The sequence below is a fragment of the Cydia strobilella genome, chromosome 4, assembly GCF_947568885.1.
Source record: "Cydia strobilella chromosome 4, ilCydStro3.1, whole genome shotgun sequence".
NCBI classification, from domain to species: domain Eukaryota; kingdom Metazoa; phylum Arthropoda; class Insecta; order Lepidoptera; family Tortricidae; genus Cydia; species Cydia strobilella.
The window spans coordinates 12072660-12086749 of record NC_086044.1 but is presented as its reverse complement, the minus strand read 5'-3'; the positions used below and the strand labels follow the sequence as shown (position 1 = coordinate 12086749).

The 14090-nt window shown below is 37.9% G+C and overlaps 1 protein-coding gene across 1 annotated transcript in view; it reads right to left on the bottom strand.

The window, feature by feature from the left end:
• Nucleotides 1-2615: 2615 nt before the first annotated feature.
• Nucleotides 2616-14090, bottom strand: part of LOC134741073 (uncharacterized) — a 106368-nt gene continuing 94893 nt past the window's right edge. Inside the window, exons 3-6 of the mRNA XM_063673837.1 lie at nt 8567-8805; nt 5032-5292; nt 4638-4796; nt 2616-3048 (exon numbers count right to left, since the gene is read on the bottom strand). Of these exons, the coding sequence (XP_063529907.1) occupies nt 2908-3048; nt 4638-4796; nt 5032-5292; nt 8567-8805 (800 nt within the window). The 3' untranslated portion in view covers nt 2616-2907. The remainder of the gene's footprint in view (nt 3049-4637; nt 4797-5031; nt 5293-8566; nt 8806-14090) is intronic.

The following is a 14090-nucleotide window of genomic DNA, read 5'->3' as shown; positions in this document are numbered from 1 at the left end:
AAAGATACAGCCCTATAATGTTTTTTTTTTTAAATTTTGCGTTTTTTTTTAATATAAATTATGGGTTGCATAAAGGGGAACGAAAATTTTATTATTTTTGCGCTACGACGCATGGTTTAGGAGATACAGCCCTATAAAGATTTATTTTCTAAATTTTGCGTTTTTTTTTAAATATAAATTATGGGTTGCATAAAGGGGAACGTAAATTTTATTATTTTTGCGCCACCACGCACGGTTTAGGAGATATTATATCTATATACATATATAGCTATAATAGCTCTATAAAGTTTTTTTTCCTGGTTTTTTTTTTTAAGTTTTAATTAAGGGTTTCTTAAAGGGGAACGAAAATTTGATTATTTTTGTGCTACGATGCACGGTTTAGGAGATGCAGCCCTATAAAGATTTTTTTTGTTGTTTTTTTTTTCATTGTGTTTTTTGTATATTATATTGGGGTTCCGTAAAGGGGAACGAAAATTTTGTTCTTTTTGCGCTACCACGCACGGTTTAGGAGATATAGCTCTATAAAGATTTTTTCCTGTTTTTTTTTGTTTTTTTTTAAGTATTAATTAAGGGATCCTTAAAGGGGAACGAAAAATTGATTATTTTTGCGCTACGATGCACGATTTAGGAGATGCAGCCCTATAAAGTTTTTTTTTTTTGTTTTTTTTTTTTATTGTGTTTTTTGTATATTAGTTTGGGGTTCCACAAAGGGGAACGAAAATTTGATTATTTTTGCGCTACGACGGTTTAGGAGATACAGCCCTATAAAGTTTTTTTTGTTTTTTTTTTCATTGTGTTTTTTGTATATTACTTTGGGGTTCCACAAAGGGGAACGAAAATTTTATTATTTTTGCGCTACGACGCACGGTTTAGGAGATACAGCCCTAAAATGATTTTTTTTCCTCTTTTTCTTTTTTGCGTTTTTCAATCTTAATTAGGGGCTTCTTAAAGGGGAGCGAAAATTTGATTATTTTTGCGCTACGATGCACGATATAGGAGATACAGCTAATACAGCCCTAGAAAGATTTTGTTTCTTTTTTTTTCATTGTATTTTTCATGTATTACTTTTGGGTTATATAAAGGGGAACGAAAATTTTATTATTTTTGCGCTACGACGCATGGTTTAGGAGATACAGTCCTATATATTTTTTTACAATGCATGTGCTCGAAAAGTGCGTTTCCTACGGAGCCATATCGTGCGGAAAGTACTGCTTTTCCGCACTAGTGCTTTTTGTTTTTAATTTTTTTTTACAGTACATATGGTGCTACTTTCTCGCACTAGTGCGGAAAAGAGCACTTACCGTGCATATGTCGAAAGTTTAAAGGGCCATATGTACTGTAAAACGTACGATACACGTGCGAATAGGTAATTCGCAACTCGTGTCGATTTAAAACACTCCTTTTAATAATTAAACTTATTTGCCATGACGTTTTTTTATTTACTCGCACAATGCATAGCAAAACATTGTATGATACACGTGCGTAAAGATGATTTCCGCACTTGTTGCATAAATAGCATTTTTTTTTATCAAAGAATGAAAGAAAGTCACGGTATTAATAACCAAATTTTACTTTAGTGGTACCTTTTCCCTATCACTGTCACAAATGTATGTGGCGTTCACGTAAACGCGATATTTTTAAGATTTCCCTGCGCAATGTTGCCAGCTCGCTCGCAAATCAAACATGTACTTACAGTTCTTTTGCATAATGGTGACATTGTACAATATCTATGAGTTTTAAATAGGTAAAAGATAATTGGCCGCATTCTTTGCTTGCTTGTTGCTTGTTGTTGTGTTGTTTGCGTAACTTCTTTGAATAAGTTGCGTTAATTTGGCGCACAGGCGAAGTAAACATGCGTTGCGTACGGCAAGGTCACGCCGCGGCCCCACCCTGCACGGCCTCCGTTGCCCATTCAGACCGCCCGCTAGCTTCGTTTGAACGCAAATAATATTTTTGTAATATTTGTTTATGCAGTGGATGCAAGTGACACAAATTCATACATCTTATTTATCCCGCATTTCAAATTAATAAGATGTAAACTCTAACATCTTTAATATTCTTTTGTAACGGTGACAGCCTGTTACAACGAAATCATCAAATATCTTATGAAGCTATGCCTTAATAAGACACAAAATCATTTAATGGACCTATTTAAACGATTAAATTCGACCTAAGTAATTTTTTTTAACTCTAATTTTTTTTTGTGTCATTTAGAATATTATGACATAGTATCAGATTGCAGTGGACGTAATTGACACAAACTATGTTTTCACACTAAAAACACTATCCTAAATGCAACACAGTTACATGTTTTCTCTCGAATATTTTTTTCTCCAAGATAATTCAAAATAAAAAATAATTACCACAAAATAACAAATTACTAGAAAAGCAAATTATATATATGACACAAAACAAAATGTAAGATTTACATCTTAACAAAGTATTCATAAGCGAAAACAGAATTGACTTTAATATTTTTATAACCTAGGGGTCAAAATATAGCCAGCGGTACAGGTCTATTTGTCGGATAAGCAATGGGGTTCTATTCTAAAGTTATTACTTATACTTGACTTATGTATGATTAAATAAAACACATTTTGTGAATATCATTTTAAATGTATAACAGAAATAAATTATGTTTTATAATACTAATTAGCCTATCCATTACAATACTATTGTGTGTCTCGAGAAATACGTACTTAGACGCTGAATGTTATTATTTATTATATTTCATAATCCATAACTCGACATAATGTGGATCCATTTCTCTAAATCGCTATTGTACAAGCTCGGCTCGGTATTGTTTCTCATTCTGTAACATCAATAATTGGCCTTTAGGCACTAATTGTAATTGAACGTAGAAAGTTACAAGAGACAATTTCGGAAATATTTTGGTTATTAATCGTACTACGAGGTGTGACCATGTAGCACCCATCTCAGCAGCAGTAGGATTACAAATACCATGGCGAAAAAGGAGACCATGACTCGCAGTGCCTTCTCGGACCGCTGGTCACGCTCGCTGGCTCGCAGTCGCTCCACCAGGCCGTTCTAAAATAAACAAAAACTTACATTAAACCAAAGAGATATAGGATAGAGGGTTACTGTCATAGTAAATTTTGTAGTCACAGTAAATTTACTGCCATCTATCGACACACGATTAAAGCTAAAAATTTAAATGTATAAAATATCAAAACATGTATAAATATATAAATTTAATAAATGTTTTTTATTATTATTATTGACAACCACGGGACTTAATCGCGTAACAAAGTTCCGACGTTTCGAGGACGGCGTTGTCCCCGTGGTCTCTCGGTGGTGGGCGTCTTCTCCGAGAAAGTTTTTTTATATTTATTATTTTTATATGATTTTGACTCATGTTCTTTCACCGATATGTGTTAAATATCAAACGGGGTCGTCAACGCCATCTAGTCGAGAATAGGCCAAAGGTTGAAGCGCCAATAGCGCCATCTATCCAAGAATAAAATTATCTTGATTTCCCTGGCACGTTTTTTTCCTTAGACTGTATTCATCTTATACGGAGTTACATAACATAAGTCTTTGATTGAAGTAAGGACGCTAAGTACAAATAGTTTAGTACATTAAACCGTCTGTTCCTATCTCTACCTCCGCGCATAGTTATATTGTTTTTCCCCTCGCACAGTGTCATCATAGAGTAACTTATATAACGGAGTTATATCTATCTTTGGTGTCATTGAACGCCGGCATAATGGCATGGGCGGGACAGCAATATAATTACGCGCGTGCGATAGAGATAGGAACAGACGGGTCAATGTACTAAACTATTCGTACTTAGCGTCCTTACTTTAGACAGTGTATCAAATTTAATTACTCAATCTTTATGGACTGTGTAGGGTCACTTAGGCCTCATTACACACGAGCGCTTTTTCAACGCGCGTTAAAAAAGCGTTTGTATCTGCCCGCACGTTAAATTCGATTTAAAAGCCAAGACTTAGTTTAAAATCCAACAATGCTTGATAAAAAGCGCTACCGCCATCGTGTGAATAATTACACATGTTTCCATTTGTGTCATTCAAACGCTTTTTTAACGCGCGTTGAAAAAGCGCTCGTGAGTATGAGGCCTTAGTCCTCATTCGAATTTGGCAGTCTGACTTTGGCAGGTAAACAACAATAAACATGAAACGAATCCATTAAGTGGATATTCATATAGGTACTAGACGATCTTTTAACAGTCTCACGAGACTGAAGAATTATTGTAGCGATCATTAAGACTTAAGAGGATAGTGGATGGCTCTTTCTTTCTTTCGAAAATGTTGATTATTCGTCTGAAGCGATGCGCGACGAAACGCGTCTCGTACTTGCAAAAATACGTACGTTACTATGGAGCTCGGTATACCCTGCGGCGCGCACCGCGTCTCCGTCCGAAAGCACGAATCGTCATGCGATTTGCACCAGTGGCGTAGCGTGAACTAATCTAGCCGTGGGCGAGATCGCATCTGCGAGGCCCTTTTCTTTCACTATGCCCGAAGGGGCCTCGCGCGAGGCCGTAGGCGACGGCCCACTTCGCCCACGCCTAGCTACGCAAATTTTGCAGCTTCGCACAGAGAGGCGGAGCCAATGTGTTACACCATAATCCAGATGATGAATGTTGTTTTTACCCATCCACCGTTAGCTGCTATCCAGGATCCTGTCTCCTCGTGTAGAAGGTCTGCGACCGCCGCGGCCGGCGCTGCGACTAATTCTAAAGCTGGTTCACCATCTGCTGCCTCAGCTGCCTCTCGGGATAGTGACCCGCAAATACAAAATACTGCTGCTATCTGGAAAAAGAAGGATGAATTTCATGATTATAATTAATTAAATTAAATAAGGATCACATAACTATATTTTTATGAATTACTGATATGTGGGCGAAAGGTTCAATGGTAAATCCCACAATTTTTTCTGCGCGCATGTGCTAAAGCTAGCTCTGTCAGCCTCGCGTCAGGGTGCAAAGTGTTCTTCGGAGTCTCCGGGAGGTATGGCTGGCTCTGTAGTAGTCTATGTAAAGCTTACCTTCGACCATGTAATGTTATCTCTCGTAATCCTGCGTGCAAGTGCCAAAGCCAATTCCGCTAAAGCTGTATCAGAGCGCAGCATGGCACATGGAGCTCGTGTGGCCTGCCGCGCGACATGTCGGAAGGCGTCTGGTCTCTTGCGCTCAAGAGCGGCGCACAGCGCTCGCAGACCCGCGAGCACGCCGGTCTCCGCGTTACAATTCGCCTCTTCTCCACATTCAGTCTCGAGCATTCGTTGCAGGCGCTTCATTACGATTTGCTGTTACATGAGAAGAATAGGATTAATAAATTAAAAAGTGGAAAAATTACTGCCTTTGGTGAGACTTGAACTCACGGTCTCTGGAAGCTTAATAGCATCGTTCGCAGACGATCCTGCTTGTTAAAAATTTATAGGATTAATGTTGTTTTTAGGAATTCTAAAACTAGATGTTGTTATTAGGTAGTACTGTCTGGTGGCTACTTACACAATAGAATTTTGTATAATAATACCTATTATCTCGCGTACTATTATTACTACATTATATATATGTATTTTATGGTGATTCTGAGAATACAGCCATATTATGTGAGGTATTAAAATATGCCCAACCTAAGCAAATATACCTATACATGAATATTTTGATTTGACATTGTTTTAATTACTTTACTAGAAATAAAGAAAACTAAATATTAAAACGGCCTTTATTTATTTTTCTTTATTATTCTCTTTATTTATTCTTTTTCTCAGGTTAGGTTATTTTATAATATGGATATAAAAATAAAATACAAAAACACGTACAAAAACAATACAAAATACATATAAACATATAAATACATATAAAAACTTAACCTAGGGTGCCGCCAGCAGCGGGGCAGGGCCCAAGCTGCCGGTGGTCAGGGCCGCAGAGAGAGGAACCGGCGGACTATCCGCGCCGTGTCCAAGATCACCGCTTTCTGCATCTGACCCTTGATCCAAGCACCTAGCGAGAGTCTCTCTAGGTGTTGGTCGAGACTCTTCGCTATGAGACCGTTCGCTGAAACGACTATCGGGACAATGATCGGCGATTCAACATCCAACATGGCGGTTATCTCGTGAGCCAAGTCTAGGTACTTACTGGACTTGTCCTTCTCGGCTTTCACGAGATTCTCATCATGGGGGATGGTGATGTCGACGAGCACGGCCCGGCGTTGCGATCGATCTTTTATCACAATGTCGGGCTTATTGGCTACAATAGTCCTGTCAGTGATGATAGATCGATCCCAATAGAGCGTGGCACGACCATTCTCGAGAACTGGCACAGGTATTTAACTTAAAAATAAACTTGTAATACGGTACTTCGCGGTCCACAAGGCCGTATAGAAGAGCAAGTTGCTGGTGAATAATCCTGGCTACGAGATTATGTCTGTGCAAGTACTCGCTGTTAGCAAGATGGGAACAACCGGAAATGATATGCCTGAGTGACTCTCCGGGACGGCGGCATGCCCGACAAATGTCGACCGTACCGTCCTTCAGGATATATTTCCGATAGTTGTTCGTCATCATAACTTCGTCCGCAATTGCACAGGCAAAACCCTCGGTTTCTTCGAAGAGGTCCCTTTATAAGGCGTGCATGGGGACTGGGGATATAGATCCAAAACGTAGAGGCCGTTTGGAGAGATTTGATGTCATGTAGAAAGCCTGCTGGAACCCATTCACGGGTACATCAAAATGAGTCAGTACTCTGTCCATATTCTCTACAAAAGCTTCCAAACCATAGACCAGTCTATGGTTTAAGTTTGGGTGGAAAAAAGACTGGGCTATTGCAAAGAAGTCCGGATACCTGCCATAACATTGCTTGCACAAGTTATCGAGGCAGGCGGTGACTCGCCACTCGTTAGATGGGTACCTGATGCGCCATCGTAAGGACGGCCAGGCGCAACAGCGGCGTGAGCAGCTCAGGGGTGTCGAGAGGTTCTCAGATTGCTCTTACGACTCTCCTCTGGACGGCCAATGAAGGTGAGCCAGAGCTGAGAGTCCTGCGGGTCCCCTTGGGGTCCACTCCGACCGAGGAAGATACGCCGGAGACGGAGACCCTGGCCGACTCTCTGGAACACTCGGGTCCGTGTCGTCACTCTCCAACAGCGCGCCACAAGCTGCTCTGCGGGCTTATTATTATTATTGAGAGCCTGTTGTGTTCCACTGCTGCATGGGAAAAGCCCTCCCCCTGTTGTTTCTATTCCTCCCGGTTTCGAGCAGTCTTCGGCCATTCTTTTAAAAAGGAGTCTAGCTCGTCTCGCCATCACCGACATGATCTGCCAAATCCCCGTTTTGAGCTGGGCTGCCACTCTGTGGTAATCTTGGCCCACAGCTCACCCGGCATACGACAGACATGGCCAGCCCCAACCCAGTTTACCCAGTTTAGTTTTAGTTTACCCAACATAAACAAAAATGTAAAATTGATGTACTACAGCGATGTCAATTCGTTTCATAATGTTAATTACACAATCAGTCTCGATTGTCAGACGATTGATTGAATTGAACAATTTGACGAATCACAATAAATGTTTGCGTAATCAACATATAGCCACAGTTACTTATGTAGGTAAGTACTTTCATACGAGTATATACCAATTAATGGAATGGAAAGGCAATCATGCCCGTAATCAGTTTATCGGTTGTCATGGTTAATAATTAATTTCTGTCGTGATATCAGCTTCACGGTTTGTTTCATTAAATTGTTATTTGTATTGCACGTTTCGATAACAGTAGGCGGGGAGGTTGACAGGACGTACATCCTCAAACCTTGGAATATAAACCGTCACTGTGTACATTTTTAAAAGCATTTCCTTCGGCGAATGTTCCATCTGTAAATTGAGCTCTCTGTTTTACCTGTTGTTTTTCTCTGTGTTACATAAAACTCTTCAAGAAACTATTTAGTACATTAGAACCTATTGATATTGTCTTAAATTTTACCATTCCAACTCCTAGTCTTATCCGTTTCTAGTATAAGATAATATAACTTCCATAACTTGACAGCCAAAGTATAAACTTCGCAGCTTAACTTATTGTTAGCTAAGTATCTCGTTGGTTATGATAAGCATTAGTAATCGGGTAACGCACATACGCTTTCACGAGTAGAGTAAATGATATATATAGATAATAATTTATGTTGAGCACGGTACGGGACACGGCAAAATGCGACTCATTTGGCGTTTTTTTTAATGCAATTGCTTGATTTGTTAATGAAAATACAAAATCGCTGTAAGTATGTGTGCCTATAACATTGGAGGAGTTCCCTCAATTCCTCATGGATGCCATCATCAGAACTGGATTTAATCAAAAATGGGACCAACTTGAAAGTATCGGATATACTTCTGAACAAAAAAAAAGAGTTACAGAATCGGTTCAGAAATGACGGAGTCCTGCCGAAACAAACGTTACAAACATAGGTACAATTGAATTGGGAACTTCCTCCTTTTAAAATATCGAATTCAGTTAAAAGCGCTAAACTATATATATTGATAGCTTACCACCAAGCGGTTAATAAAACACTATTAAGATGCTATAAAAATACCTTATTAGCACACATGGACGACCTCCTAATCTGCGACTTAATATACTGTAAACACAGCGCGCGACCCTGTCGCACAATGTGAGGCTTGACGTGCGTTGGCGTCGCGAGACACCAGCCGATGGTCGCAGACAGTCGCCGCGACACGGCCGCGGCCGCCGCCGACGACACCATGGTGCTGAAGCGGCGCTTCGTGCGGTCCAGCGGCGAGAGAGACCGAGATGGCGTACTGCGCTGAGCATCTGAACAGTAAATAAGTTAACATCAATTTTGATGTATTCATCATAGCAAAGTTGCCTGAGTCAGGATTCGATAAGCACACACTGCTCGGGGATATACTTCACCTTCTCTCTACATTTCGAAATGGTCATCGCGGAAAACAATTAGAAATGTAATCTAAATAAACACAAAGCGCACAATTTTTCAGCAGTCATTTTACTAACAGCTTTTGATCAGTTTGCTTATTGCTTTACTTTTGAGCGTTTGAACAATTCAATTATCTAATTTTTTGCACAGTCAACAACTTCCAGGGGCGATTTAAATTAATATCGGTTTGCATTGTTTTACTACAAAGGTATTCTGATATGATTTTAATATGCATTAGATATTTTGCATGAACATTATTTAAATCATTCAAGCAATTTTACCATCAGATGCTAGCAAGGGCCTACCTATGTACTAAGGTAGTAAAATGGATTGAAAATTATGAAATTTTTTATGCCTAACTATAAACATAGGACATAAATATAAACTTAAAAAGCTGGTAGAAATCCATTAAATTATTTCAATTAGTAATGAAAAGTGGAAGCCGTTATACATTTTATAATGTACCTACAGTTATGAACAGCGCTAACCTTAACACATTACAAGTGTATTTTTTTTATTTTTAGGGTTCCGTACCCAAAGGGTAAAAGCGGGACCTTATTACTAAGACTCCGTTGTCCGTCTGTCCGTCTGTCTGTCTGTCACCCGGCTGTATCTCATGAACCGTGTTAGCTAGACAGTTGAAATTTTCACAGATGATGTATTTCTGTTGCCGCTATAACAACAAATACTAAAAAGTACGGAACCCTCGGTGCGCGAGTCCGACTCGCACTTGGCCGGTTTTTTTTTTAAATTAATTATGCAAAATATCCAATGAAAGAGGGGGCAAAAAGTCAAAGTTTGAAATAAAACTATGAAAACTAGTAAACAAATTTTCAATTTGTTTTTCATAGTGAAAAATAAATTTACTTCTGAAGGAAAATGTAAAAAAAATACCATTCCGAAGTTTACCAACGAAAATTTTTAAAATTTTTACATAAAAATAACATTATCATAAATATTACAGGAAGAATATAATCATACCTCTATCTTACAAACTTTTTTTTTAATTATCAAAAATTATTTTCTTTTGCAGGTGTTTGTTATGTACTTGAAATATCTATGAGATTACACTAAAAATACCTTCTTTCAAATAAAAAAAAAATTGTTGAAATCGGTTCATATGACAAAGAATTAAGTAGCCTTGAATAACCAACATACATACATACATACATACAGGTCGCGCCAATTAGCCTATTTCTCGATAGATGGCGCTGTACATAATTACGCTTAGTATACTTCTGGTCAAGTCTTTCGTGATTCTATTTACATGAGAAAATGAAAGTTTGTACGGAACCCTCGGTGCGCGAGTTAAACAAACTCTCACTTGACCGGTTTTTTTTTAATTTCAAATAAAGCAATTTCCACACAATTGTGGAAACAATATAAACCTTATCGACTTGAATTTAAGGTTTTTATTTCAAACGAAGCAAGAAAAAATTGTGGAAACATTACACACTCCAATATATAGGTAAACCTTATTCTTTTAAATTTAAGGTTTTTATTCAAATGAATAACTCGACGCAGGCCCGAGTTACTTTTGAGCTCTTTGACGCGGACTCTCCATAGCGGACTTTATGCGTACTGTGTGCGTGAATTTTCGTATCTGTGCTGGTGGTGACTCGTGAACTCGTCTATGAATAGTGAAGCTTAGACTCAAGTATTGAGCTTCACATCGCGCTCCCGCTATGATTGGTTGAAAAATCGATTGTGAAGCTTTAGTAAATTGTGTTATCAATTGCAAGGTAATACGTAGTTTTTCCGTTAAGTATATATTTTTTATTTTAATGATGATTATAATTAATTTTAATTTTAATTTATTTATTATAATCAAATGTTAAAAATTACAATTTAACAAAGCTCCACAAAACTGTAATTAGTTTGACTGTGGAGTAATTAGTTTGACTGTGGTAAGTTTGGTATATGTAGCAAGAAATTTTAGGTAAGCCGGTGGGAATCGAGTTGTATGGAGTCGCCGCTGTACGCTACTGAGGGCAATGTGGCGTGGCGTCCATCAAAGTCAAACGACACGCCCAGGAATTTGAATTACGGTTAACCCGGTTTCATGTTACTCCAACCCAACATATTATTACCTTACCAAAAACTTTGTACACGAGTGCAAAGTTAAGGATGTATGTGGAGGTGATCAGTCAATTGAAATCCCAAGGCAATGCAACTTTAGCTGAGGACCCTTTTCTTTCGAAAACTCCCATTTACTTTGAGTAATAGTACATTGTGCAACGTGGGGGGTAAGTGAAATATTGTACGAGAGTCTAATATATTCACAACAGCCGCAGGCTGGACTGATGAATTAAAGACTCGAGTAACAATATTCTTACCCCCGAAGTTTACACACAATGTTTTTCATCACACTTGCGAAGACTCGAGTAACAATATTGTTACCCCCGAAGTTTACACACAATATTTTTCATCACACTTGCGAAGAAAAAACTAAAATTTAAACGAAATCATTCTTAAATACGGTGACATTTCAAACATTCGTCCGCCATTTTGGAATTTTTTAGCAGTTTATGTAAAAATAAAGTAAAAATGTGTAAAAATATTTGAAACGGCTATTAAATTAATCAAATTAAATATTTTAAAGCATAAACAAAAAAAATTTGTAAACGTCAGTATTTTCAAAGTAAAACTCATTTATACCTACCAAAGATAGATATAACTCCGTAATAGATGGATAAAGTCTAAGGAAAAAACGTGCCTCGAAAATCACGAAAATTTGATTCCCGATCAGAGGGCGCCACTAGTTTTGGCCTAGTCTCGTATAGAGGGCGTTGATGGTTTCGTTTGTTATTTATAATTTTAACGCATATCAATGAAAGAACATGGGTCAAAATCATATAAAAATAATTAATGCAAATAAAAAAATCATTTATCCATATTTAAATACATTTTAACGTATTTTATAAATCTTCATGTTTAGTTTTAAAGTATGTCGATAGATGGCAGTGAATTTACAGCGGTTACAAAATTTACTATGACAGTATCGCTCTATCTAATTATATCCTCATTGTACCTACTTATGAATTAGTGACATAATTAAATAAAAAGAGTGAGTTATAGCTTTTTTTTTAGAATCCATATCTCACACGGGAGCAATATAGGCTTTGTCCTTCAGTACACCTGCATGAAATAAGATCTTTTTCGAGCGTGTGATGAAAAGAGAAATGGCTCGCGACACAAAGACGGATTGATTTAATGCCAAAGGGACTAAAATTTGTCCCTGCATTCTAAAACATTGAAAACAATATGGCACAACTGCCTACCTACACTCAAGAGCATTTTAAATGGGTCACTTCGTATAGGAATTGTACTTACAAAAAGTGACAAGTTTTAATTGCTCTTGAGTGTATTAGGTAACTATTCTAGGGACTTTAGATGAGTTTTAGTTTTGCAATTAATGAGGAAGTTTAGACACTTCACTGATCTATATTTTAGAGATTCAGAAATTTTAACAATATTACTAAAAAATTACAATAACCGCCCTGTGTCCAAGCTGTTCCAAAGGTTGTCTTTTGAACCAGGTATCACCGATCCGGAATGTGACTATATCAATATAATATCTGCCGACTCATCGACCCAAATCCTTGACAAAGTCCTAGGAATATTCACTAACTATTCCTGTACTAGTCATAAAACTCATAAATTAGCTAGACAACCAACGCCCGTTGCATAACTCACCTCGTATCTAATTAATATTGATAAAGAGCAGGCATCCAATTTCAAAATACACGTGTAAAAATCTCCCACACCAAATCTTTTCCGAATTCTTCAGCGGGGGATAATTTAACCGGGTAACTTTATAGGTGTCGACGTCCTACTCGATGGGATCCGATCGGGCTTTTCGTTTGTTTACCAGAATACCTAAAAAATTTAAATTGTTGACAAAATTCCTGATTGTTTTTTAACCAATTTGAATTCCCTGTACAATAAATAAATAGTTAGGTTACTTTAGTGTCTAATATTACAAAATACTCGTAAAAAATCTTAGAATAGAATAGAATAGAAGATGCTTTATTCAAAAAAGCTTAATTTAAACTTAACTAATGACGCTAACATAAATTGCTGGTTATAAAAGCGTTCCTGAAATGGTCTCCACTTAGCTTTATGTCAAGGAATCTTTGAGTTCCCCGACGCTGGTCTTCCGTGAAAACCTTTGCGAGAAAGCGCAACAAATACAACTTAATATAATATAACAGCTATACAAATCAAATATAAAATAATTTTTAAGAAAAAAAAACCGACTTCAATGGGGGATGCCGCTGAAAGTTCACTTATTGTTGATGGTGCACTCTTAGATTCCAGACAATGAAATGAAAAAGACAGCATCTTTTGCCTAATAATGTAGAAAAGGAGGTAAAACCACCCACTTTTCTAGTAGCATTTCGTTTCTGTAGGGGTCGCAGTTCTAACCTAACCTAACCTACTTTTCTAATAGCATTTCGTTTCTGTAAGGGTCACAGCTCTAACCTAACCTACTTTTCTAATAGCAGTTCTGTTCTGTGAGAATCGCAGTTCAAAACCCAACCACCCACCTAACCCACTTTTCTAGTAGCATTTCCGGGTCCGGATCAGAGTCCGGGTCCGTGTCCGGCTGTCCGGGTCCAAGATTGGGTCAGAGTTCGGTCCGGGTCCGGGTCCGAGTTGGGGTCCATGTTCAGACCCGGGTCCGGGTCCGAGTCCGGGTCCAAGTTTAGGTCTGGGTCCATAAGGAAGAGAACAAATCGCCAAACGTGAACTATGTGTCATTGGAGAGTTCCATTCTGATCATTATCAGCAGTTTCCATTTCATCAAATGTCACTTTTAAAATGGAAGTGCTGGATTTGTTTATAAAATTACAAAAATCAGTATATGTATGCCTTTCACATTTGAGGAGTTCCCTCGATTCCTCATGGATACCATCATCAGAACTCGAGCTTGACAAAAATGTTTCTTGAAAACCTAACTTGCTTAACAAACATAACGAAGAGGACAAATCGCCAAACGTGAACTATGCGTCATTGAAGAGTTCCGTTCTGATCATCATCAGCAGTTCCACTTCATCAAATGTCACTTTTAAAATGGAAGTGCTGGATTTGTTTATAAAAATACAAAAATCACTATATGTATGCCTTTCACATTTGAGGAGTTCCCTGGATTCCTCAT